Raw genomic sequence first — 27,996 nt, 5'->3', positions numbered from 1 at the left:
TTTCATACTTTGTCTTTGTAAAAAAAAAACAAAACAAAAAAAAAAACAAAACTCCACACTAGCAGCTGGTCATGTTTACTTTAGTGGTTTTGGTCCTGAAGACAGAGAGGCCTTGGTGCTGGATTGTGTTGAATTTGGTCCTGCAGCCAGACAGCTGAATACACCATGTCGGTAACTTGTAGCACAAATATTAGTTCTGCAGTTTGTCAAAGGAAGTGGAATATTTATTTGGGTGTTTTAACCTTGTTAGATTGTATCTTTTTGTTAACCACTAGTCAACAAACTGGCCAAATTCCTCTGGAGGACAAACTGCAGACTTCAGCTTCCAACTGAAATCCAAAACTTTGAGGGGAATATACAGCACCAGTGCATTATGATATTTACAGATACCCTTAAATTCATGAAACATTGGTAAATTCAGCGGTATCTTGGCTTGTAAACTGCACCTTTAACAACTGGATGATTAGTGAGGCCTTTACAGTGTTGGAAATGGTTTGAAAGTAGTCAGTGATAAAATAAAAACAGAACATGGGATACTTCACATTCTAAATCATCATAAGATGCCACAGTGATATACACATCAGGAATCACAATTATATTTACACCATTTGGGAATTCATATCTTAAATGTGCCCTTGTTATGTCCTTCAGAAGCAGGACACATTTTCAACTGAACTTCTTAAAAACAGACTGAAGTGAGACAGTGATAAAAGATGGTTGCTTATAATCATCTGTCAACGTTTTGGAGTTAAACTATTCAGTTCCAGGTTTTAGAGAAGGAGCCCAGGAGTGACCGGGGAGCAACGTGCAGCATGTTAACACATATACACACCTAATGCTGCACAGTCAAGACATCCATACTGACAAGTTCACAGAGGTCTGGGGAAAAACCTGTACAACAAATCTGACTAATGAGCCCTTTGTTAATCCTGAGGAAGCTGTTCAGCTGGATGTGAGTCTAAGCGTTAATTAAGGGTTGTCTCTGCTTATCTTGCGAAGTAGCCGGATTCACGAGATCATACAAGAATCCATATTGTCAGGCTTCGAGTTATGTGCTTGTGGTCGAACCAACAATGGTTTGGACCAATCGGTGTCCTACGAGGAACTACTGGCAGATACAAGCGTGGAGTAGGCTTGATAGATGGATGGTTCATCCAATCACCTGCCAAGTATTTTTTGAAAGTGTCTGCCGTTTCCAAGGATGACTTCTCAGATGGTTTTGTGTAACGAACCATCTAGTGTGTCAGGTTTTGTTTCTGTTGTCTGAAGCCAAATTCTGTCTACAAATGTCTCCAGACCTTCCAGAGCTTGATGTGATGGAAATTTGACTATATGGGGAAAACATTTACTTAAAGCTGGAATGCAGGACTTTTGTCTCCCCCTTCTGGCAGTGAGAGTAAAGGGGGAGCTCAGCAGAGATTGCCTGACACAGGCAATGTGTGACAGACACACAGAGAGGGCCAGTAAAAACGGATATGTTTTGACAATCTACCGGCCCATCAGGATGCAGCACTGGCCATAACCTACTGTTGAGGCTGTAAAACTGTGGGTAAATTGTTTTGAGCGTCACACAACCCCCCCGCAAAATTACGTTTCAGAATTTGATCCATTTGGTCTTATAACATTTGGAAAGTCTAGAAGAGCCACACAATTAACGGCCAAACAAGTAGCGCGGGAATGTCGCCCCCTGATAAGAGATTTAAAAACTCTGTACACTGTGAAATACAGAGAGATTTATCTGGCAGTGATCGGTTTAATCAGCATTGTTTGAACTCGTTTGGTAAAGGCTTGAATATAACGGATGTTCATTTATATGTCAAAGTTCTGCACTGCAGGTTTAATGTTACACTGAAAAGTGTACAAATAAAAATAAAATACAAAAGATGCAAGAGGGTTAACTTGAGCGTTAAAATAGTGTCTCCATAAATTATTAAACTGTGTGCACAAGATAATACCAAAAAAGGACATGAATGAAACAAATGACACCTGCTTTTAGTACCTGAAAGCACAAGAACGTTCTGGATATACTGTCATTAGTGCACTCAAATGGTGTCTTAAAAGATAAATTCTCCTTTGTGGCCACTCCCGGGCTGTGTAGTAGTCCTTCATGACTAACATTTACAATTCTGCTGTGTCATTACAATTCCGGCCAGTCATCAAGGGGATTAGATTATAAATTCATTAACTTGAGGCAGGTTTTCCTGACATGAACATTCATGGCTGAACGTGTTCTCCCACCCTGCTGTAGTGTGCGGAGTATAGAAAATATTAACTGAAAACTTTTCTATAAATACTCTTAGAAAAATCAACATTAGCAACAGTCATTAAAAATTTGAAAAGAAGTGAAGTGAAAAGATTCCACGTCTGCTTTGTAGGACTTCCAGTGTTTTTTCTACCTGCGGCTCTAAAAATCTTCAGGGCATTCTGGGAGGAAACATGTTTGCATCCCTGTTACGATTCAGTATGTAACCTGTCCCTAGAATACAAAGTGTACTGCAGCATCGCTGACTTTTAAAACAGTCATAAAACAGCATATATGCAATACAAAACAACTGCCAGCATTAGGCTGAAAATTGATAAAAAGAAATATTTACAAACAAGGCGTAATGATTTTTTTTTGTTCAACATTTTAAGGGTACATGCATGCATGATTCTCAAGTCAAAAAATCTAAAAGCGTGATCGCACGACTTTGAAACTGACATGGAATGTATGTCCTGCTGGTTGCTAAGGTAAGGTCAAGTCTCTTCATATTAAATTACCTATAAAAATATATATATAAATAAAAAGGTGAGGGTATTGTGTTGCGAAAGCTGCAGCAGCGGTCAACGTTTAGCTGCACCGACAGAATGAGAGAGGAAGAGGGTGACAGAGGGGGGAGAGATGAGCGATCGAAGGTGGCAGCGGAGCACCGAAGGATCAGTGGAATGTTCTGCTCAGGTCTCTGAACCGCGGGGAGACGACCTCTCGTTCTAGAATGAGACAAGGCAGTGTGGGGCGCCTCTCAGAACTGAGATGAGGGTGCGCATTCTAGAACCCCTCTGACACAGACGCCGTCTAGAAGTCTCAGACTCTCGGGTTACGTTCTAGAACACTGACATCACTATGTTCTAGAACTAAGACAAAGCGGTGTTGTGTGTTATAGAACCTTTTAAAAAATGGAAAAAAAGGCAGCCTGGTTCTAAACCCTCCAGGAGTTCTAGGCCAAAAAATTCTGTCTGTATGTTCTGGAATACTCTAGATTGTATGATGGGATGAGCTATATGACCACAGCAGGATCACTTCTCAATGCTCCTAAGAGAGGAACTCTTTCTCCAGCTCGAAGACGGAGGCCCGTGCCGGGGAACTCTGAATGCGGCAGAGCGGCACGGTGCAGTCTCGTTTCTGGCCCTCTGTGTCCATGTCCAGCAGGGAGCAGCCCACCCCCACCTCTGAGGACAGCACCATGTTGAGGTTCTGTGCCGTCTTCTCTCCGGAGTAGTGGCCCAGGGAGTAGCTCTTGTTGCGTCCTCGCAGCAGTGCCCAGGCGTGGGGTTTCGCCCGGAACGACACCGGCCGTGGTCTGGAGAAGGCGTCCCCACCGGAGGGCTTCTCTGACGCTCCGTCCTTCTCTTTCTCCTGCTTCTTCTGTGTGATCGGAGGAGGCAGAGCGGGTGGGCCATTGGCTAGAAACAGAGGAGATGAGTTTTTAGAGTGTTAATATATTCTAAACCGTATATATATGTGCTGCTTCCTGTCCCCCACTTTTGTGTTACTCACTATTGTGGTTGGTGGTGTATTTCTTTCTGCGTAGACGTGTCCCTGTATTATGGTTGCTCTGCTCTGGCGCTTGGCTTTGGGTTTGTACTGGGGTCTGTGTTTTAGCTGCAGTCCTGCTACTCTGGCCTTCTGTGGAGGCTGCTGGGCCGGGCCTCGATGGCTCTGTGTGATGATTGACAACCACAAGCTCAACCTTCCCGGGGCTGGACTGCGACACCTCGGCCTCAGACTGTAAGAGACACTTGGTGGAGTTACATTCCATAATGGCTGACATGGAGATGAGATTGACGGGCTGGGTGGAGGTGACGTTTGTCGATGCCTCGTCTTTGCGTGAGCGACCGCTTGGGGGTGAGGTGCTGCGGCGGAATCTGGTTGCACGCTGAAACAGGCCCTCCTTCTTCTTCTTCTCCTCTCGCTGGGGCTCGCCGTCTTCAGCGGGGGCTGAGATTTTGAGCGCCTCCCTGATGTCATAGCCGAGCACGACCGAAGCCAGCAACGAGCCGCAGCCGTACAGCACGGAGTCGGTCTTGCGGCGAGCGGCCGTCCGCTTCAGGCTGTTGGTGGGGGTGAGCTGTGGGGTGGTGGAGGTGGAGGAGGTGGATGTGGTGGTGTAGGGGTCCTCGAGGCTCTCTGCTGGGCCACCCTGACCTGCTGCTCCGACCCCAGCATCTCCCGGCCCACAATGCCCACCAGGGCTCTGAGGCTGCTGCTCGTCCCTCCACAGAGGTAGATCGATGTACACCTGGTTGGGGAACTTGAGCTGCTTTGGTTTGGAGCTGCTGTCCGGGCATTCCTGGGAGAATGCCTCGTCTTTACCGGCCCCCGCTGGAAACGCAGAGCCAGAAATGATTATATCAACAAATAACTGACCATTAACCACACAATCAACCTTTCCTCTGCGCAATGCAAGCATCACTGATTATGGAATAACAGTACCTGCCATTCGACAACAACGTGTCATTGTGTTTGTTTAACGAAACTGAACTCTTTAAAAACCTGTTCAGCAAGACAATAGTTACTAAAACTTTTACTTTTACTTTCGTCACTTACTTTATGTCTACATAAAGTGATGAGCAAAATTCCAGTTCACAATAATAACTTGAATATCATACAAATAATTAAATTTGAACTAAAAAGCACAGAATAATATTGGATTCTCTGCTCACCTTGTTCAGCAAACAGGGCAGCGAGGGGGACTGACTTCTGGGACTTCACCAGACTGGTGGACCAGGGGTTACTGCCGTCCGAGAGAGGACGCACTCTGAAAACGATGCACATGTACAAATGAAACAAGACCAGAAAATGTAAAAAAATACACTGTCTGTGTGAATGTGTGTCAGGGATTCTCTATTTAACCAGGCATCAATCTGAATGGGCTGAAAAGTTTGGACACACTTTCTCATTCAAGTGAAACAGAAAGTGTGTCCATATAGACTGGTACTGCATCTAGAATGTTAAAGTAGGAGGAATATAGTATATAATATATACCATGCAAAATGTGATAGAAAATAACTAAATGCAGTAAATAATAATTGAAAATATTTTCATTTGTAGTAGAAAGTGTGTGTGTGTGTGTGTGTGTTCTCTACCTCTCAGCAGCGGTGGGCCTTTCTTTGCTCTGCACTGAACTGGGGCCCCAGGTTCTTCCTTTCTTCTTGATTCCCTTTTTCACATCATCGAACTCCTCTGGCCTGAAGAGGGTGCTGCGGCCCCATGTACGGTTGCTCTCATCTTGAGTAACTGTAAACACATTGACCACAACAGTTACCACAGACTCAAACAACTACAGCAAGCTGCTGTCGTAGGTGAAAACATGTCCTGACGGGGAGTCTGGTGTAGGCGTATTAGTGGGATTATTAAAAGGTATCATCACCATAAAATCCCAGTAGAAATCTTACTCATGTGTGGTAGGCTACTATTTTTTATGTTGTTTATCTTCAACTACGTAGTTAAAGAGCAGTTAAAAAAAGTCCCAACAGTCAAATAACTTGAGTGTTTTAAGGCTTTCTATTCTTTAAATCATTAAAAATACTTCAATCATTGAGTTTAGATACCAGACTATTCAGAGTAAAAATGTTACCTTTTCATACTAGAAAATATTTCTACAAATTCCTGCAAATGTAAACTCAAAAAGCCAAAAAGCAGAAACCAAAACCCAAAAAGCTGTTGTTATAAAAGCTTCTTATATGTGTAAGTTAGCCTCTGTGAAATTGTTATGAAGTGTGAGAAAGAGGCCACGATCCACCAAATACATCAAAGCAACAGACTAGGGCCACTTGCCACAAGGTCATTAACGAATATGAAAAACAAAGTCATGTTTGAATTGAAATAGCAAACTGGCCCGAGCCTGTAGCACAAACCTTATCATCGTCCCTCGCTTGTTAGATTTTCAGGTTAAGTGGACACAATGTGAGACAACTGAAACCAGCAGCAAACACCGCAGTCTTGTTTTAATCCACACATCAGGAAAACATTGCCAATCTGCACACACAATCCCCGCTGACGGGAAGCTGTTAGGCAACAAACCCTTTTAATCGTCAAAGTTATCCAAACATCACGTGCGGCGCTCGGTGCTGTTAGTCCACACCGGCGCTGCGTGTGAGTAGCCAATAGCTTGCCTTTCCTCCTGAGCCCAGAGTAGGCTGTGAGCTCGCTGGTCAGATCAACGTCCTGTTGGTAAATATACAAACTGTCCCTCTGCATATGGGACGTCACTGAGGAGGGAAACATACACGTTACCTCTACCAAATATCATTAATATGTATCAAGTAGTGTAGTTTACAGGCTCCTAGTTTGTGAACATTTAAGAAAATCATTTCAAGTTTCAAATTAAAAAATTTTTTGGCTGTTTAAAATCTGGGGGCAATTACAATACTTCTGAAATACTAATTATGTGTTTATTACTTTTATTCAGCATGGTATTAATCTATATTGAAATGCATAATCCCTCATTTTGCAACTAAGTATCTGTAACAAAACATTGAGCCCAAGTTCATAAAACATCATTGAAAAATGCATTTGTTTATTGAAGTACTCTTATGACACAGGAGCTCAACTGTTCACCAGCAAATCCAATGACATTAAGAAGGATAACACTTGCCTAAAACAGTTCTTTAATCTGGCTCCTGCTGATTACATCTTTGCACCTCTCCTTCTGATTTTGAGGCCACTCTGATTTTTCTTGGGCTATTTGCATAACTGTGATCCATATCAATGATCTCCCCGCAGGCTAATCATTATACACTTAATGTGAGCAAACAGCTGTGTCCTCTGTCTGAATGTCAGACTCTATCATAAATGCTCCAGAGGAATTTGTTCCAGTTATTGCAGGGGCGTTGGTGCGTGACGAAGTCAAACTGTTCAAACAACTAGATTGTGGCTTGTGGCTCTGCAGCTTTTCTCCACATGGTCTTTGTCGTTGTGAATGACACTGATCCTGTTTTCCCAAATTCCCAGTGAGTTTATGTGTATTATGATTTTTTTCAGAATCCTTATATTTGTAGATTTGACTCAATCAAGGCCAGGAAATACACCTGACCCATGGCAGAGCCACAATAACTGTAATGCAGGGGTGGAGGAGACAGTCAGACCTCACACAAATGGAAACTTGAATAAGAAAAACTAAAAGTCTTACGCTGAATGGCTCGTAGCCGGGGGATGAGTGTGGGACTGCTGGGGGGAGAGGAGCTGGTGCTATGAAGGCTCCGCCTCTTGTCCATGGAGGGCGACGCCTGCACGGTGATCTTATGCTGAAAGTCTGTGAAACGCAACATGGACAGATGCAATACAGTTATTACAATCTCAGTTACTATTAACAGATCAACATGCTTCCTTAGTAAAATGTTCAACACAATGCAAATGTATGATTGGCAGACAGCAGGCAAGGGGACAGAAGCATTATACACTTAATTGTACATACTATGATGATTTAAGAGTCCATTTTCAACCCTGACATATTCTGGTGTACAGATAATTGAAAATTAGAACGGCTGTTCATTTTTCATGTGTTTAAGATTGCAAACTTTGTTTCAAAAGCCTGAAAAGAAATCTAGATGGATTATTTAATTAGGGATTAAATACTACTGTTTAATAATGGAGAAATCAACTATTTTGTCACTGATGTAAATGAAGGTCTGAACACCTGATTAAAACTTATACAATTGGTTGTCTTTTTGACTTTGGCAATATTGTTTAAAAAAATGTATACAAAGCATTCTGATTCTGGTTTATAGGAATTTGTGGTGTCTTGTGAGCCCACCTGGGCTGGTTATAGTTGTGTGAATGACAAAATACTGTATTAGTCACTTGATATTGTGGAAAACATAATTTGTCCAGTTTTAAGGTTGATTTTGCTCTAAGAGATGTTACAGAAGAGCTAGTTCTAATAAGAAACTGCTAGTTCTATTCACAGTTTCACTATTTATTAATCAAAGTTAACAGAATCATCTAAACGAGTATAACCTGTGCTGCGTAGACAAGCACAGTCCGATACTGAACTCACAACCTCAGACATGGGAGGCGGGTGCACTAGCAAGGAGGCTGAAACCCATGGATGCTAACTTCTGTCACCAGCCTGTTTTTTAAGGTGTCGAGGAGTGAGGTTTACTCACTGCACATCATTGTACCCACTGGCTACTGTTACACGAGCATCTCAGTTTAGTACCACCTGTAATTTCCATCTTGATGCTGGACACAGAAACAATCTAACTCTTTTGACTACTAACTTAAATATAAACCCAAGTAACTACATCTGATTGGTCTGTTCACTCACCTGAGGGCAGGCTGATGCGGTTTCCATCCTTGAGTTTAAGGCGGGAACGTTTAAATTTGCCTTTCCTCTTCTTCACGTTGGGTTTATCTTTGTTGAGCTGGAAAATGAGGATGTTGAGCTCTCTCTCCAGCACGTTGATCTCGCGCTCTGCCAGCTGCTGCTCCCGGCGCTTCAACAGCTCCTCCTGAGACTTCTGCTGGAGGGCAGCCCGCGTCAGCTCCTCTTCCCTGGAACGTAGCTCCTGGAGGAAGTAGAGATTGACATACATGTGAAAATCAAAATGAACCACCGCACACTGGAATGACTTTACTCTGACTTTATAACATGGTGTAATTCTTGTAACTTTGTGCAACATTGATCACGTCATGTTTTTTTGTAATATGTATATTTTCATTAAATGTTCACTTTGAGAAAATGAAGACTGTGATAATTAGTCATGTGACTCAAATGTATTTATCACACCTGTGAGTACTCAGCAGTCGTACTGAGCAAACCTGAAGAAGCTACAGGTGAAACGCGCTGTTCGCTCTTTATAAAGTCACAGTAAAGTCATTACAGTGTGCGGTGGTTAATTTTGATTTTCACCTTATATGTTCCTGCGACCGACCAGCACCTGTCTGAGAATACTGGCTGTGCACAGGGAGTTCTGTCCTTTTATTAACATACATGTGTAGTCAGATAGACAGAAACAGTGACAGATGTCTGTGTTGGGTGCACTGACACACTGACAGATATTTGCTGGAGGATGATGTGCATCCGTTTCTCATGTCTACTACTGAACTCCTAACAAGCAGTAGAAAAAAACATTTGGCCAATATTTTGTTAAATGAGGTGAAAGAAGATTTTCTGCTCCAGTAAAGCTTGATTATAATGAATACATACGGGCAAGTTCAACGACACCCCTTTTTCTTAAATAGCAGACAGACTTTTATAGGATAATATTGGTGTTGTTTAGATGAAAAAAGCCTTGTGGATCCAGTGAAGTATCTCTCTCACATAATCATTCATGCAGTCCCCCTCTCAGGCATAGTGTATAGATGACATTCACGACAGTTTTTGTTTAAGGTTTCATGCTATTTGTCATAGTTGCCCTTCAAATGAACAGTTTTCCTCCTAATGTCTGCACATAGTCACGTAACATATCAGGGTTCAGACACTATTCTCCTGCAGACAGACAGACAGGTAAGAAAACACTGTATAATTCCCTTCTTACCAAAAGAAAAGCTCTTGCAGACAGACATCTATAAGACAGGCAGGAGTGTTTAGCCGCATATTAGATAACTCCTTGTCCAACAAGTTGGTTTCAACAGATTACTGCCTGCTGTTTCAGGCGGTGTTACACAGCTAAACAGTCTTGTCTCCTCCCATGGCTTACTCTTTCTTCCATCGTTCTGTTTTCTCTTTAATTGCTCTCAGCTGAGTAATAATAATCCTTACTGGATGACTTCCATAAAGCAGCTTTACAGTCAAGCCCCTTCAGCCACCCACCTAGACACAGATTACTGTGGGACGTTTACAGGAAATCTGCTGATGTAGTGGCTAATTCTACAAGTAATCTTAAGAAACTGCAATGGGAAAATGTCAGCTAAGGCTCCAGGCATAATGATTTTTTTCTTCCCTTTCCTTACGAAAGCTTTACATATCCAACAAACTTATAGGGGTTTGTCATATGGTGAGGTGGTACAGATTATATCAGTTGAGCTTTTAAGTGATACATTTGGATGATTGGAAGATACAGAGCACAAAGGTGCATGTTAATAATACATAAATATATAATACAAAGTAAAGAGAATGAATAAATATGAGACACAAATGAAATCTCAACACCTGTAGAGTTTTCAGTAACCGTGTCATTCGGTTCACCATTTGTTGACCCAGCTCTGTGTGCTGATCCTGCTGTTTCTCCAAACATTAATTAACCCCCCACTTTAAGCCAGTGACGGGAGACTTATACAGGAAGCAGATTAAGGTCTTAACTAGGGGAAGTACGGTAAAGCACCTAATCAGTAATGACTCGTTTTGTTAAACGCGCGATTAGTCTGTCCACTGAAAGTAACCAATTACACTTTTTAGTCTGTAAAAGCTGTTCCAAGTGATATGTCATGCTTTGACCTATAAAACAATAAAAAGTTCAAAGTTCAAATCACATGTCAGCCCTCATACAGTGTAGTTCAGTGTAATGACAGAGGCTTCATATATGCACGTTTGGGTTTATAGGGTGTGTATCTGTGGGTCTCATCACTCTGCTCTACCTTCTCTTTGGTCCTGAGCTCATCAAACATCTCCTGGATCTCCACACGCCAGTCGTCCTGCATGCTGTGGAAGGAGTCCTGGGGCATGGTGGCCATCACCGCCTCCTCGATGGCCGACAGCTGCTCCAGGATGCAGGAGAAGGAGGGACGCACATGGGGGTCCTGGTCCCAGCACTCTGGGCAAACATATTACAACGCATAGACAGATTAATAAATGCAGTCACAGTGGAAGATTACAAAACTTTAACCTAGATTTAGTAAGGTACGGTGATCATCCACTGAAAAAAGTGCTTGTCCAAAACAAACAATTTAAAAACACACATTATTACCTAAATGCTATTACTGTGAAATCACTGTGTGTATATGATAATGATGATGATATCAAAATACAAACAATCTCAACAACAAATACTTGAACTAACACTTAATGAGGCTAAAATGTAAGTGGATGGCTGCTCTGGAAGCCAACAACAAAGTGACAAAATAGAAAGTGAATAAATTGTAAGTCACTTTGGATAAAAGCATCTGCAAAATGACAAAATGTAAAAGTGAATCTCACTTTTAATGTGGCAGAAATTCTACATTAAACCCACTACTACCATAAACAAACACCATAGAGACAGAGCGCAATTAAGTCCCGCCCACCCCGGAGGGAAAAACAACTCATCACTCTCCACTGACTTTGTATTGTGAGAAGCTGCCTTCTTGTCACTTCCATCTGCTAGCAAACAGAAAAATGGCCAAAAGCTGCTGTGTGGTGTTGGGATGAACTACCAACAGGGTAAAGAACCCAGAACTAAGTTTTTATGAGCTGCTGAACTGAAAAACTGAGCCTTTAAGAAGACAAAAGTGGGTAACGTTACAGGGCTGTGTGCCACGCGGTGGAGGACACACTCTGCTGGTCACAGAGAACACAAATGAAAGTAAAAACACAACAGCTGTTTAATTGAAAGGTATGCAGTGTTTGGAATAGACGTTTAAGTCACAGAATAACAAACCTGCATTCAGCTGAAATACTAACTGTAAAAAGTGCCTGAATGGGAAATGATTGCATGTCTATGCATGTAATTTACCCGCCTATGTTTACAAACTGTAGTCACTGTATCAGCTGTGAGTGTCATGCCAGCCTGTTCTGTAATCCAGTTTGCTGTACAGTTGTGCTTTCTCTACTGTAGACATGATGTATTGCATCTTAATGTAACTGGTTTCAGAATATGCTATAAACTACCTTTTCCTCTCTGGTAGACATAGGGTGCTAAAATAATCTATCTATAATCTAACGTTTTTAGCTAGCTATAGGCATTTTGTTAGAATTTCAGCCCTTGGTTGTATATTATGGCGCTGGTTGTTTTCCCCTCCGGTGGACATGGTTTTCTATGATGCGTGCGCTCTGTTTCTATTCAGATCCTGAAATAATCTCAAATGAACAACAGGTTATTTCTTTAATATCAGTTTATAACAAATTAAATTAACTTTCAAATTTATCTCTATGTAATAATCTTTAACTAAAATAATACATTTCGTTTAAAGGTTAAATATGACTATAAAAATGCTCCAGAAATGTCTAAAGGGATTGTTACTTGTAATTTAACTGTATTTCCATGACGGTAGGCCTTCTTCAGTTAATTTACCTTCCATGAGCTTAGCGAAGGGTTCAGGGCAGGTGGAAGGAATAGGTAGAGTTAATTTATTGACCGCCACACCGTAAGCAACAGCCAGGCCATCTATCCCACGGTATGGTACCTCCCCTGTTAACAGCTCCCACAGCAAGACACCATAGCTGCAGGAACACACACATATAAAGGACATTTTAAAATGATAAGGCAGAGAGGAAGGAATATTTAACAAAGGAATGAAGAATAATGTCGGACAAATGAGAAAAGGTAGATATTTTACTCTTCTGTTTGTTTGTGGTGTGTTATTTTTCATACCTCCAAACGTCACTGCCTTTGGAGAAGAGAGATGACTTGATGACCTCGGGGGCCATCCAGGAGTAGGTGCCTGCCGCTGACATTTTTGTGGTTCTGTGCCACTCCCTGGCCAGGCCGAAATCTGTGATCTTTAACGTCTTCCTCCCGATATCGTCATTCTCAATTGTTTCAAGTAATAAAACTGAAAAGAGAGAGAACAGGGAAGGGTTTAATTACAGTGGGGTCATGGAAGAGACTGGAAAAGCAGAAAAAGGAAGAAAAATAAAGATATGTGATGCAAGTGTGATGAGGGGAGTGGACGTGTGGAAGGACAGGATTGGGACGAAAGTGTCAGACATGAGGGGATAGAAGGGGAAAGGAGAGAGAAGAGTGAAAGAGGAAGGGAGATACAAAGAGCGAGGAAACAGAAAAAGACAACCATGCAGGTGAGGAGATGATAGTTGATATTCAACAGGGCCAACAGCGGTATGCAGGTCATTTATTACTGTAGAAACAGAGGCTTGACAGTGCTACAAAGCACCTGTCCTCGGGTCCTAAAACTGTTTAATAGATTAAAGACAGAGGGAACCCTCCAAACCTGCCTGTAACACTACACCTGGCCTGAGAGCCCTGTCACTCCGAAGCCACAACCCGCTGATGTGTGAAGTCAAGACCCTTTACGCCAGGGACATGTCAAAAAACAAAATGACTTCTGGTTGAGGACAAAACATGGGGATTTGTTAAGTCCACACATAATAACGACAAAAAAATCTATTCAAGAAATGGACAGGAATTTAAACAAGTTTATCAAACTTCTGAAAGTGCTGTAACAAGGACCAGTTTTGTTTTTCAGGTCAAGATCTGATGTTGAACTTGTCCTGTTCCAGCTCAAGGATGTACAAATGAATCAAAAACAACACAGCCGTGCAAGAAATAACTTAAACCTTATAAAGCTCTCTTCTGTCACTGTCAAAAATGTGTTGACTGAACTTTTTGAGTGTTGAAAAATGTGTTAATATTGTAGTAGTGTTCCAGTTATTGTGTCTAAACGTTTTATGTTTATATATATATAATTGTAGATCAGTTTAAAATGAGTTAGTTACACCTACTAATCCAATTCTACATACAGTCTTAATACAAGAAAATGAAGTTTGCTACTCCTTAAATTTGAATGTCTAGTAGAAAAAACGGACAATACACAAAATGAAAATTTAAGAGAAAATGCGAAGATAATATAATACTACTAAGGTCGTGAAAGAGTCATATAGAATACACATTACAGCTGCAAAAGTACAAATCGGGATAAAAAAGCAAAGGTAATGAAAGTAAAACCTGTGTGACCACATGCAGTGCAGCGGAGCAAACAGGTCAGAGTAAAAATTTGGATCAATAAGCTCTGTAACTAATACACACTGGGGTCAACAGCAAGATGTTGAGAGCATTTCATCCTTTAAAACTGGTTGTGCTGCTCACAACCAGGTGATGACTAGGGAGAAGTAACATTTTCCTGATGTTTCCTTTCAACTTGAGAAAAAAAAAAAATCTTTGTCCTGATACACAAACTGCCAAATATGTATCTCTTTGATAACAAGAAGCACTCTTTTCCATGAAGTGGTGTCAAAACAGACTCTTTGATCCCCTTGATATTATTTTCAACATCTGTTTTTACTCCTGCCAAGTTCTCCTCACATTACAAACTGCCCCATTTCATTATTTACATGTGGTCTTACCACTGCAGGTCAATTTGAACGCGGCCAATCAGCTGTGTTGATTCTACCGAACGTCAGCTACAACAGAGAAACTAAATCTTCGGAGTAATTAAATGTCCCTCTAGGTGGTTTGACAGAGGCACTTTAAGAGGGTGTAAGAGTTCAGAATTTAATGCAAACAACAAGGATTAAAAAAAACACTTGAGTGCATTGTTGGCACTTACACTCAGTGGTAATATTCCCATGAGAAAAAAAGGATGTAATGATAAAAGATACATAGTTGAAGTGTTGAAAAACAAATAAAAGCATCTGACTTTGTCCATCTACTTTATCACAATGTAAACTTGAAAGAGTTGTATGTTACTCAGTTTAAAGGCTATCTTTAAACAACTTTCAACAGATGCAATTCAGTGTATTCATGTGTGTACTTGTTGCACTATGTGTGCTGTATTCACTCACTGACCTTGGACTTACTCCTCCACTGTCGTACCAGACTAAAACGTGCTAAAACACACGTACACGCACACACAAAATTCTCATTCGTCATGCATAGATATGGGATTATTTTACAAGCGTAATCTTTCATAACCATCTGAGACAAATTTTGAATGGATTAACCACAGTAAGCAAGCTAAATGGTTAACTACATTTCAGCCCACATTGGGACCAGTAATGGATAAGAAATGTCTGAAGATTGGAGCAGACCTGCTGCCAGATGTAGGAGGGCGGGAAAGGAGGATAACCGTTGACTTGAAGAACAGATAGCAGGGTCGGGAACGGGCTTAGAGACCTTGGGCCAGATGCATAAAGCAAAAAATATGCGTATAAACAAAACTGAAACAAACACAAAGACTTTCCTTTTTACCAGATGTTTGTTCCTTTTTAAAATCAATGGTATCATTGCATTCGCTCACTCCCATAAATTGTATGAATACACGCATTATTTTAGGCTGATGTAAATGTATCTATATTGGTCTAGAAGGTTTTAAAAATCATGTTGTTACAGTGGCCAAGAAGCAACTTGAGCTTAGTTGATTAACTGGTTAATCTGTTGGCAGAAATATAGTCATGAAATATTTTGATAATTGATTAATCATTAAAGGCATTTTTCAAGCAACAACAATTGGGATGATAGCAAGTAAGATGGCACATTTACTGGTTCCAGTTTCAAAACTGTCAGGATTTACTGTTTGTCTTTGCTTTATGTGAAACAAACATTTTATACATATTTAACACATTTTATAGACCAAAAAATTAACTGATTAATCAAGAAAAAAATGGGCATATTAATCTATAATGAAAATAATCTTCACTTGAAGCCCAAGAAGCAACACAACAAAAGAACTATTGTACACAGCTGATATCATTATATTGTATATTGACGAGTCTCTCACTGTCCACATCCATCAAGTTAGGATACATTAGGATACATACATAGGATACATTTATACATTTACTTCTGCTATCATCCCAATTAACAAGGAAACACATTCTTGCTTATAAACTAGTTTGTTTTCTTTAAAGTAATTAAAAAACTGCAGAGGGTTAAGATTTTCATGGGCATCCACTGGTATTTCCGATGTGTCTGAAATGATTTTAAGCAGTATTTTAACCGCAGTGTGACTGTGATGGGTCTCCACTAATAACAGGAGTATTGGTGCCATTACTAGCCTCGGGCACTGAGGGGATCCTCTACCCAGGCTGCAACAATAGGAATTCCATTACAAACAGGTTTCACTAGACCGATGATATACTCCTACTTCCTGTTGTCAAGTCCTCTCTCAGTGATTCCATAGATTCCTCCCAGCAGGCTCGGTACGCTTATAATGACTTATGATGGGTTAGTTACACAACCTAGAAGAACAGTGGTTTTGGGATAAACCCGTCCGTGTTGATTGGCCTATAGAATATCATGCCAAATACTTTCTTTGTAGCACCATGATACTTCAGTGTCAGCCCTCTAGAAATTTCTGATAAAAGACCTAACTCCTGTCTACATGACTCCCTGCTGACGTCATGCTACAAAATCTTTAAACCCCAGACAGCCATTTTGTTTGGTTGCTGGGTTATATTAGCAGCCAAGCTAATAACACCAAAACACTACATAGCCATTAATGTTAAACCTGTGTGTCAATCTCATGTGATTGAAAAAGTGTTGCACATCATAATTACAGACACTTCTTTGTTTTGGTTCTGTACTCCTATTTAAGATTGAACGCATCAAATAAGTAATTCAATAAATATTAAATTCAATGTGATAAAATATGAATCATAGTAGCAGGAATATTATTTGAAGCTAAGTCAGTTAATTATAACTTGAACAGCATAGAAGGTGTAACTCTTTATACGCAGTCCCCCATTTTAGGGGAACAAAATCGGACAAATTAGTATAAAATTTAATGAAGCCGCAATATTTAATATTACGTTGCCAATTCTTTGCATTCAATGACAAATCTTAGACGTTATCAGACGCTTGGCATCTTCCCTGGAATAATCTGGGGGATTGTTGCCTTCAATCTGTTCTTCAGAGAAACAGCTGCTCAGTCAGACCAAGGTCAGGTGACTGACTTTGCCAGTCAAGAACACTATTTGACCATTAAAAACTCTTGTTTGCCTAGCCAGTATGTTTAGAAACACTATCCTTGAATTGTGGGGACAGAATGGTTGGTGACAATATCAACCATAACAGAATATCTTGCTTACTCAAGGGATTCCTCCTCCCAACTGAAAATAACTATATATAAGACATTAGTGATAATTATGAAGTCTGTATAGTGAAGTGAGACTTCTAATGTAAACAAACCCAGCTTCTAAAGTAAAAGTGCAAGAAAAGTAGCATTGTGTCATTCAAGCTGCACAATACATTCATACTGCTATTTCACACTTTCATTCTCACCTCCTATCATACCAGTGAGTAAAGTTTTTTAACCTTTAATTTAAACTATTGACAAAACATACAGCTCAAATACCATGTTTCTCATAATATATTTTATAATAAACATGGTATACTTGGAAAACTACAGAACTGAGGCTTGTTCTAAGAAGCAGGTTTACTTCATTCAGTATTTATCAGACAAAGCAGTCACAAAAACTCAGTAAACCTGCTTGTTTCAACTCTCACAATCTGAGTCTATGCTCACCTTTTCAGAACTTGAATGCATCCAAAACATTTTTAAACAATTCTGTATATGTAACATAACAGAAAATTGCATAAGTCACAAATAACAAAAATATATAGTTATAAAATAATATAATATCTAATTTTAAGGCCATTCTACAGCATAACAGACTACAAACAAGTGAGGGGGCACACATGTTTACAGCAGTATACATTACTACATGTCTTAAATGTCAAAGCAGTAAATATCATCAAATTTGACTAGTCTTGTTTGACTAATTATGAGATATTACTTAATAACCATTAAAGTTTGTAAAGGAAAGACTAGTTAAAAAAAAAATTGGTACAATTTTTGCCAACAGCAGAGGACTCTTCTTGGTCTCCTCTTCACTGATTAGTGGCTCAGCTCAAGCCAACACCACATGCCACCAGCCCTTCTTTGAAGTCCACCTCCCATGACCTCTTCACCCTCTTCTCATTTCTAAGGTTTTTTTTTTTTTTTTTTTTAAAGAAAAGTTAATCTCAGCAGATTTTCAACAAGCAGCTCCATATCAAGTTATTTTGCCTTGCTTTGTAATATTAGCCTTGCCAATAAGAAAAAGCGTTCAAGTGTTGAAAGTGTTCAAGAGAATATTTTGCTTTATATTAAGTTGTTCTTAAAAACATCTCACTGCAACCATGTGCACACCTGCCAAAATTCTTGTGACAATATTTGGAAGTTGTATCTTGTTATCTCACATGCATCTTGTGATTTTAATCATGTCTGATTGGGCCATGTCAGTCATTTTTAAGAGCTGTAAACTCACACTGGTTAAAGAGTTTATAGACACTGTTAACATGCCAGTAAAAACAGCCCAATGTTATAGTGAATAATAAACTGACATCCGTGAACTTGATAGCATGCTAGATTCATTTCTATGGACAGGCAACCTTTCTGTTCTGTTCATCTAGTTTTTCATAGATATTGAGGCACCAAACCCAAATCTAGCCCCCAACTATTTGGCATGTATACAAATGGAAATATAGCAAGGTGAATCTCTCAAAAACTGGGTCAATTCTTGTGTCAGCAATAAATAACACTATAACTGTAAACTATTGTTTACATTGATAGACACAGCTGTGTGTAGCCACTTATAAGCAACAGGTGATGTATGAAACCTGCTGAGATAGAAAATATTTAAACAGATCAGATAATTTCCAAAAGAATTGATCATCAACATCACAAATGTCCTATAATACCTTGCAATCACTGCTCTAAAAACTTATCATGCATGAAAAGATTATAACTAAGACCATATGCTATTTTCTCTGCTTCTACTCAGTCTATATTTTCTTACTCTTTTGAAAAGAAAATGTTTTGAAGCGGACAACAGTGAACCGCAATTGGAGATGGATGTGCCTCCAAGGCAGACCCCACCCTCAGTCCAACCCCCATTAAATTCCCCTTTCCAACAGAGGGTCTCCAGGCAGGCCCATCTTTCATGGTGGAACAGTGGAAAGATCAGAAGCAGAGCTGCTGCCTTCAAAGCAGGTCCCACGCTTCTTCCCTTTGCTTTATCCCCCTCAAGGTAAAAAGAAAAAATACTTTTTTTAGGCAAACATGACCGTTTCTTCTCTCATTTATAAACTAAATATATTTCAAGTTTTATTCACTGCAACTCTACAATAGCTGAAATTCCACAAACAAGCGATAAACGAAAATAATAAGCCAGTTTTGGAAGAGTTTTGTTTTACACATTAGTCTTTGATTGTGTTTTCATTAAGAAAAGTTAGTTTCCCATGTGCACGGTGCTTTCACTGTATCAGAGCCATTTCACACCTACCTCGTTTGGTCCGGACTTTCAGACTTTTCGGTTATATCTGAACCAAAATTACAGATGTGAAACCACCCCTGGACCACACAGCCAAACCTTGGTCTGGCGAAAAGCGTGGATCAAACTGAACCATGATTCAGTTGATTTCTAGAGTGAAAAACATTTTTTGGATGGTTTGGACTTTCGGACGAATTATAGGAAGTTCCCGCAGGCTATCGTCAGAACCGGGAAAAGGAAAAATGAACCGTTGTAGCACATGGGGAGAGGAAGAGACCAAGTTTTTAATTGAAATATGGTCCGACGTTACAAAAAGTCAACTGGAAAAAACTCATAAAAATGCTGACACTTTCAAGTATTTTCAGAGAGGATAGAGGAGAGAGAGAGGATATGAGAGGATGGAAGAGCAATGCCACCTGAAGATAAAGTAATGCCATAATAATATTAATATAGTGACAACGAAATGAATCTGTTCATGTATTTTTCTCCACTGATTCAAACGGCGATAGAAGGTTACCTGCCGAATTGACAACACGCCTGCATCAGACACAGGCCTGTCTACAAACCAATCAATGTCAAGTATAATGAGATGGAGCCCACATAGGAGATGACAACAGGATGTAGGTATGTCATATTGAGTTCTTCAGTGTTATTGTATAATTGCAATGTGAAACCAAAACTAACCGGATCAAATATATACAATATAATAAAAACATGAACCTTGGTTCAGGCTTTCAGGTGCGAAAAGGCCCTTAGAGACAATTTACATCCATATCTACAGTATTTCAAGCATTTTACATTGAACAAGGACGGCCAAAAAGAGCAATAGTCAGTGATGAAACTGTAGTAATAAATTTGCAATCTACAAAGCTGTTTTTGTCTTTGTCTCTCCAGCAACAATGCTGTGTGAAACCATGCTCCTTATGCTGCTTAAATATCAACAATATGAATTAAAACAATACTGCATTTTTAAGAGACATGTTTAAACGATTTTTTAATCTACTGCTAAAGAGATTTTTAATAAAAGCTCTGTATTTTCAGCATAATTCTGAGGCTTCTTTTATTTTTTAGTGGCATAACTAAGCACTGATGCAACATGGTTGCTATAAAAATTCGGACTGCAGCCTCCTAACTTGACGTGGCAGTATTTTCGTAACTGTGCCAACAGACTAAGCATGAGAGCAAGTGGGCTTCCTGTAGTAAGCAGAAACAAGGCTGCTAAACATTCCCCGGCTGGTCTGTCTCTCCCAGTTGAAATGAGAGTGGCCCCAGGCATTCTGGTTGATGGGAAAAGGATCAGGGCTAATGGCTGGCTAAATCCATCTATCATGGTCACGTCTCTCCGGGCCACTTGCTCTTTGTCTGATCTCTTCCTCTCCTAGTTTGTGTCTGTTTAAGCTTTAATTAACCCATAACTATGATGATTAAAACATTACAAGTGTTAAAAGTGTACAGCTAAATATTAGCATCCATCAATGTGCTAGAGAGCTATGGAGGCGATTGGCTGATTCGGAAGGCAGCTCTTCTCAGCTGTGGGCCCTTTTCCTTTTCACCCTGCCCTGCAACAATAGGTGCAGTCAGGGAGAGGTCATAAAAAACACAGTGAAAGCATCTCCACTCCTCCTCTCTCCCCTCTGCCCATTCTCTCGTCAGAGAAAAGACAGGCAGTAACTGTCTGTGTGTCACCAGGGGTAATTGTGGGAAGCTGGAGAAAAGTTGCCCTGCAACACCTAGTCAAGCTTTGGTGACTTTCCCCCTTAGATTCAACGTATTACAGAAAAAGAGCAAGAGAACAGAAAAATCAAAGAGGAAGAAAATAAGGATTTTTCTTGAATGGTCCTTTTTAAATACATTAAGTCAAATTGTTTTCTCTCCTGTGATGAGCTCTTCATGACTTGGTAACGAAAAAACGGGGTTCAGGAGGCGTTTTCTTCAATGTTGTTCCCACAAAAGTAGGATAGCTCACAGGGAAACCCAAATATATAGGATAACCAGATAAGTTTGGTATTTTTATGCCGGCAGTGGGAAGAGCAACACAACAAGGTGGAAAAATGCATGCAAAAAATAGCACTAGTATGGAGTTGGTACTCAATATGAGCCAATTCTCTGAATTTAGGTTAACAGAGTGGGTATCAGGACAGAAAACTAATCTAGTGAGACATTTTCATCAAGTGTGCTTTGACAGTAAAATCAACTGGACACCCTGGTGGCCTACTGGTTAAGACACATACCACATAACTGCAACGCCTGCAATTCAATTCTGGCTGCACATACCCCTCCTCTCTATCTGTTTGCTGTCTCTCTGCACTTTCAACTGTTGAATAAAGGCAAAAAAAATACAAAAAAAATAAAATAAAATAATAATAATCCTTATAAAAAAAAAATTAAAAACTGAGTAATGACAAGATGGGAAGATCATGATTCATCACCACAAACAGGTTTGAATTTCAACTAACTTTTGCTCATAGCATGCTGCACAAAATAGATGGATGTAACACATCCACTTGTCATCCACACATGCAATAGCACACTGCCCCGGTTGCTGCGACTACTAGGTCAAACTAGGGTTCCTCACTTGGGTGACGGTTTCATGGTGAGCTCTGTTTTCAACAAATATTCGCTCCACTTATTATTTGTCTTCATCTGTTCCATGTCAGACACAGATTATTATTCAGAGTATTTTATATACATCTTAAAACATGTCTTGTAGGGGATCTTTAAATTCTGCCAGGCCTTTGTAGAAGCTGCAGAATGATGGACATGTGGAGAGAGAGACAGGGAGAGGGAGGGGATCACAGGGGACAGCGTGATGAAGTCTAACAATAGTGTCAGATTGATGGGAGAATGCTGTTGCACACGCTCCAAACGGAACTCCATCAGTTTCAGTGGCGTTCAAGCACACATTCCTGGCATACTATCGCTCACACCAAGACGTGAAACTCCAAAGTTAATGTGGGTTATGCGTGCTGGCTCAGGGCCAGGTTTCAGTGTGATTGCTCCTTATCTACTGCTCTATGAATACAACCACTCCTAGCTTGAGTGAGAAAGTTGAAATCAACATTGTAAGATGTGAAAGAAAAACAGGTCAATGAGAAGAGTAATGAATAGGACTAGTGTAGAGAGAGAGAGAAGATGCCATATAAAAAAATCCCCTAAATTTCTATGAACCAATTCCTACAGATACCAAAACCAACACTAAATTTATCCTTCAAACAAGTATTGTCTGCCTAGACAAAGCCTGATATCACTTATGCACCAATGGCATAGACAACCACTGTCATTCAAAAACAAAACACATAAGAGTTATGCTATTGCTTTTAGGTGGTGTATTCCTTCATTACAATGAACATAGCGAGTATAGTTCGCAGGGTTATTTTAGAACAAACTACACATCTCATTTTGATTGTAATGGATGAATATGTCAATACAACAGTATTAATAAACAGTACTTTAGTAGTTTAAAAGACATATGCCATATTTGGCTGCAGCTACATACACAATACTTTTATGTTAAATAAATTCTTTGTTGGTTTTGATCTCTTTAGGAACTCTGTTGCTTAATACTAAAAAGAAAAAAAAGTAACTCCAGCATTATCCTTCAAAGTTTGAAAATTGCATGGGCCAAAAAATAATAGGGAGCAAGAGGGAGAATAAAGGAACAAGAGAGGGATGGTAAGGAAGGAGAAAAATAACGAAGTAAGAAGGGAAACCCCCTCAGTTTGTGGCAATAAAAGAGTACCGCTGCTCTCTGGGAGATTAAATATGAACGGAACAAAACAAAACGAGGGCTTTGAGACCCTCCGAGTCCTAGCCATTCTTCTGGCCACAGTAGCCTAGCAACCACTGCTTGACCAGTCCATTGTGCAAACGTATGTTAAGCTTTTATCCCTCATTAGCAACATTCCTCCCTGCAGGCTGGGATTTTACAGATTAGGTTGAAAAACACAAAAGAGATTGGACAAATCTTGCTGACTTCCAACATATTACTTTACAGGCTAATCATTGATCAAATAGCTGTATGTTTGTCTGTGTGGAGCATGTATACACTGCCAGTTGATAAATGACAGGCTGAGTAATTGAGTGAAGGTGGACAAGTTTAGGTGTTATTCTGCCTATGTGTACACTGTATGTACCTGTCTATATCCTGGTTTACCCTGAGAGGAAAAATACTGGAGGGACACTATCAGAAACATAGAAGAGATCGAGCCACATTAACAAACATTTTGCTCATTAAATGTTTAAAAAACTACAGATTGTTATTTAACAACCACTTATTGCAATGTATCTATTTACGTTTTACCCCCCGTGAAGATAATTCTTAGTCCTTTTATCCTTTTAGACTGACACAACGCCAAGGCAAACAGACATCAGGCCCACAACAGCAGATGCAACAACTTCTCTAAGCTGCATTATTCTAGGTTTTTACTGGGAAAACAACCCAACACACCACAGGGTGCCGTTTGTGTGTTTGTGTGTAGGAGAGAGTCTTTTGTGAACTCACTGCCCTGGTTCAAAGCAAACACATACAGCTTCTTTCATTCGCTCTTCACTTAGATAAGACTGTATATTGACTGCAGATGTTCAGACCTCTGACCCTAAGACGATCAACTACCTGCAAATAGTAACAGCACTGTTGCAAATGCCAACTGGTTGAATTCAATGCCTTTCTTGGTCTTATTTTGTGCTCAACAGTGGGCTTCTAGTGGAAATCCGAGAATTAATTCAGAAAAACAAACATTTCTTCCATTAGCTTACAGTTCACATGTAAACACAAATGTTTCCAGCTTTTCATTAAAGCCCAAAACTTCATTTGTGAAAGCACATAAGTTTTCATTTCTAGCTCTTATGCTGTCTCTAGGTCACAGTGAAGTGGCAGGACAAACACATTGACTTGCGTTAGCAGCACTGCAACATGTCTGTTCGGGGGAGTTTGTCTGTGTATGTTCAACAAACATCCGATTAGCTGAAACAGTCTAAACAGCAGTTAAATCCTTTCTCTCCATCTGCCCTATAATTAACACAAATCTTAAATAAGACTACTTATACGGCTGGGCTCTTCTACACTGTCAGCAGGGGCATTGTGTGCATACAGAAAGCACTATTTAAAACTGTTCTTTCAAACTGTCTTGCAAAAACTACTGATCAAAAGCAAACCAGTTTCTACTACAGTGGATATACTATATAAACATATTCTAAATTAGTGGTATTAGGTCTGGATGCAGCTTTTCCGATTTACCACAATGTACTTGTTTCTTGTGAATCAAGTGGACTCTAAAATTAGTTGTGAGGGTTGATGACTCGTGGACTTTTTGCCATACTCGCACTATCCCAACTGAAACAAAGACAATGTAAACATGTCACCTATGCAGCATGTAAATATTATGATCACTGTGCACATCTGTATTACCTGCATACTCAGATTTTTTGTGGTCAATCTACACAGGACCTTTCATATCTGTGCAACACTAACAGGAAACCCGCATATTTTACAAATCCAATCAGAATTGTCTTAATCTGCTGATCACGCAGGGACTGGTCTGTGTACATTTCACATGTTTTGTCTCCACATTCACACATTCACTCTCACAGCTGGAGATAAACAGACAGTCTTACACCAGAGCTGCTACCCACATGGGTCGGTGTTGATAGATGTCTCTTTTCACAAAGGGAGAAATACTGTGTTTGGAGTCATATTACACACATACTAACACACCTGAGTTGAAGTGGCTGGCCTGTGTCAGTAGTTATATGACTCAGACTCTTTTTCACATTGAGTCCTCTCCATTCATTATTTAGTGTGGGAACTAAGGTTTGCTGACCTGTTGTCAGTTACCAGTCCATGAAGGAAATAGTACAGTTGTTGCCCTACTGGACTGAATCAAGTTCAGCTAAGTGACTCAGCTAACTTACGAAAAAACCCAAATGTGGTAAAGTCTCAGAGTCTTATTCATCTTCCAAAACATTAATGCCTGCAGAAATTAAATTATGCAGACATGCCGTACCGTATAAGATTGCACCTGTAAGGGCCTTGCATCACAACATACCCCTAAGTGGATGTTTTTCCTCCAGTAATATACCTAGAACTGTTTTCTGTCTGACTTTTTTTACTCCATGACCTCTGGTATCAGCACTGGTTGGTCAAGCACATGGTCTGACAGTGTGGACTGAGTGTGTCTGGTTTTGTGTTTGGTAAATCACTGACTTTATTTGAACAACATTTCAGCTTGGGGTGGAGAGGGGGCTGGGAAGGTGTGTGTGTGTGTTTAAGGATGGGGGGGGTGAGGGCAGAGGGGGCAGCCCAGCTGAGCAAACTCTGAGTTGATTTCACATCCTCTTGAGGGTATCCCCCACCACTTCATACATCCACAGACCTTTTAAACCTCCTTAAATCCATCCTGAATAAAGGGCAGTGCTGTACCCTGATGTGAAATATGAGGATTGTGAGTTTTTAGGCTGTAATGACAAAGCTATGTTTTCCTATTAGCCTAGAACCATGAGGTTAACAATTCCCAATGCCCCTTCTCATGAATACAATATTAAACGATCACTATGTGACAGGTGGACAAATGTGAAGTCACAAAATTGTCTGGGGTGGATGAGACTTAAAATGCCTGCTTTAAAAGAGGCTGCAACGTTTGTTACCAATAACAGCAGACCTGAACTGGGAGAAAAATATAACTATAAATAACAAAAGGAGAATGTGCTGCATGTGCAACAGGTGGATGGTATACCATGAGGACTTTCTCCTAAAGTTAGGTTGCCTTTCTCTCTAATCTTGTTTCATAATTTATTTTTCTCAAGCACACACTAAGACACACTTGAATCTTTGCTTACTGTTGCTAGACTTCAGGTCACGATGGATAATGGGTACCACGGCCTCCTCGTGTAGGTAGTGCATCCCGCGTGCAATCTGCACGGCCCAGTTGACCAGGATGTGAGGAGGGATGCGCCTTCCGGTCAACACCCGGTTCAGGGTCCCGCCTCGGGCGTACTCCATGACCAGGCACAGATTGGGCTCCTCCAAACACACTCCTTCCAGTTTAATAATGTTGGGATGCTGCAGCATGGAGAAAAGTTTCGCTTCTTGCTTAACACTGCCGGCGGCGGCTGTTATGTCCTCATCTGGGTCTTGCCTAGCCGCTTTCACGGCGACCTCTTGATCTTTCCATGTGCCCCGGTAAACTTTACCAAATCCACCCACGCCTATGATCTCCTCTAGGACCAGTTCACTGAAGGGGATCTGGACGGGCGAGCTCGGGACTCGCTCTCGTACCCCAACAGACCCACTCGTAGCGGGGAGACGGTAAATAGCCGGCTGGTAGGTAACATAGTTTGAGGGGAAAATCCCGACCCGATGGTTGATTTTACCCGTCCACCATCCCTCGTCCCCGGAGATCGCAGCGTCCTTAGACAGGACCTCCACCACGTCTCCGCGTCGCAGGCTGAGCTCGTCCTCGCCGCTGGCCTCGTAGTCGTACGCGGCCGTCCACAGGGACCGAGTCGGGCACAGCGGGGCGGAGTGAGCCCACGCCCGCACTGTGGGGGAATCTGTCCAGGCATGCTCCCCGGTCCCACCGCCGCCCGGCCGCCCTTCACCGTTTGGGAAAGCGGCCTGCGAGACATCCATTTCTCGGTGGCCGTAGCGGCACCATAGGGTGCAGAGCTTATAGAACTAAATTAAAACTTTAAAACGGCAAAAAGCAACTTCTCGAAATCCTCATGCTGCCACAGCCGCAAGACTAGCTGATGGGAAAAGAGGGGGATTCCCTGCGCAGCCCACGACAGGGTCAAACCGTGTCCAAAGTCCTGTGTGTAGGGGAGGGGAGGGGGGGACAGCGTCCACAACCCTGTTATCCACGTCGCCACTCCGGTGAAAGTGTCTGAGGGTCAATATCTAGCTAGCGAAGTTAGCCGACACACTTTTTTAAATTAATGACACCACTTTTTGAGATGACGGCTGACTAGTGATATCGTTGGAAATGAACAAACAATGTAAACCTCAAATAAAACCAGCTATGGCAGAAAATGTAATCCAAAACATAGCCTCTACTTCTGCTTCATGCTAACGCGGACAGGCTAAAGTTAGCTCTCGTTAACAAGTTTTCGCAGGTGCCGCAAGAGGTGCACCTGCACCGTCCACTCCGACCAAAGAAAGAGTGGCTCCGAGGGACAGGTTTCTCCTTGAAAGCCACCAGTAAATCTCATCTAGTCAGCGTATCCCGAAATCTTAAATTGGCTTGCTCGTCTGTGGACTTTTTTTTACTGAATTTTTAATTGTTAGCTTAGCATAAGTCAGCCCGTTGACTTAGCACGGCAGTTGGAAAAGTTTCTCCTCTCAGCTTTAAAAACGGTTATTCCCAAGTTTCTCTCTCCCGGCGGGGGGTGTGAAGAACAGCCGGCGGTTGAACACTTAAAATCGCTTTAAACATCCTTGACTTCAACGCGACAATACGGGAATAAAAACCTGAAGGGAATCCGTCCACTTTAATCAAAACAACCCCCCCCCTCCACCATCGCGGTTGTCGCCAGACGGAGTCGGACTGTGGCTGCAGCACGGAGGAGCGGAGGGAGGGACGCTGGAGCTGCTGGAGCTGCTGGCTGTGCTGGCCTCTGATTGGTGGATTCTGTTACACGTGACCACCGCAGCAGTGGGGGAGGAGGGAGGGGG

The 27,996-nt window shown here is 41.0% G+C and overlaps 1 protein-coding gene across 2 annotated transcripts; it reads right to left on the bottom strand.

Moving 5' to 3' along the window:
- Nucleotides 1-14: 14 nt before the first annotated feature.
- On the bottom strand, nucleotides 15-27,977 carry map3k21 (mitogen-activated protein kinase kinase kinase 21). 2 transcript variants are annotated; one of them, XM_044372367.1, is made up of 11 exons: nucleotides 26,163-27,977; nucleotides 12,712-12,892; nucleotides 12,412-12,560; nucleotides 10,781-10,956; nucleotides 8,529-8,769; nucleotides 7,392-7,514; nucleotides 6,376-6,471; nucleotides 5,347-5,497; nucleotides 4,924-5,018; nucleotides 3,758-4,582; nucleotides 15-3,663 (listed from the first exon to the last, which is right to left on the bottom strand). In XM_044372367.1, the coding sequence occupies exons 1-11, from the start codon at nucleotides 26,953-26,955 to the stop codon at nucleotides 3,293-3,295; spliced, it is 3,201 nt and encodes a 1,066-aa protein (XP_044228302.1). In that variant the 5' UTR covers nucleotides 26,956-27,977; the 3' UTR covers nucleotides 15-3,292. The 2 variants fall into 2 exon arrangements, with proteins under 2 accessions (XP_044228302.1, XP_044228303.1); XM_044372368.1 differs by lacking the exon at nucleotides 6,376-6,471 and having other exon boundaries at nucleotides 26,163-27,973.
- Between the last annotated feature and the right edge of the window lie 19 nt (nucleotides 27,978-27,996).

Source organism: Thunnus albacares, chromosome 14, assembly GCF_914725855.1.
Source record: "Thunnus albacares chromosome 14, fThuAlb1.1, whole genome shotgun sequence".
Lineage (NCBI taxonomy): Eukaryota > Metazoa > Chordata > Actinopteri > Scombriformes > Scombridae > Thunnus > Thunnus albacares.
This window is presented reverse-complemented; position numbering and strand designations above follow the sequence as displayed.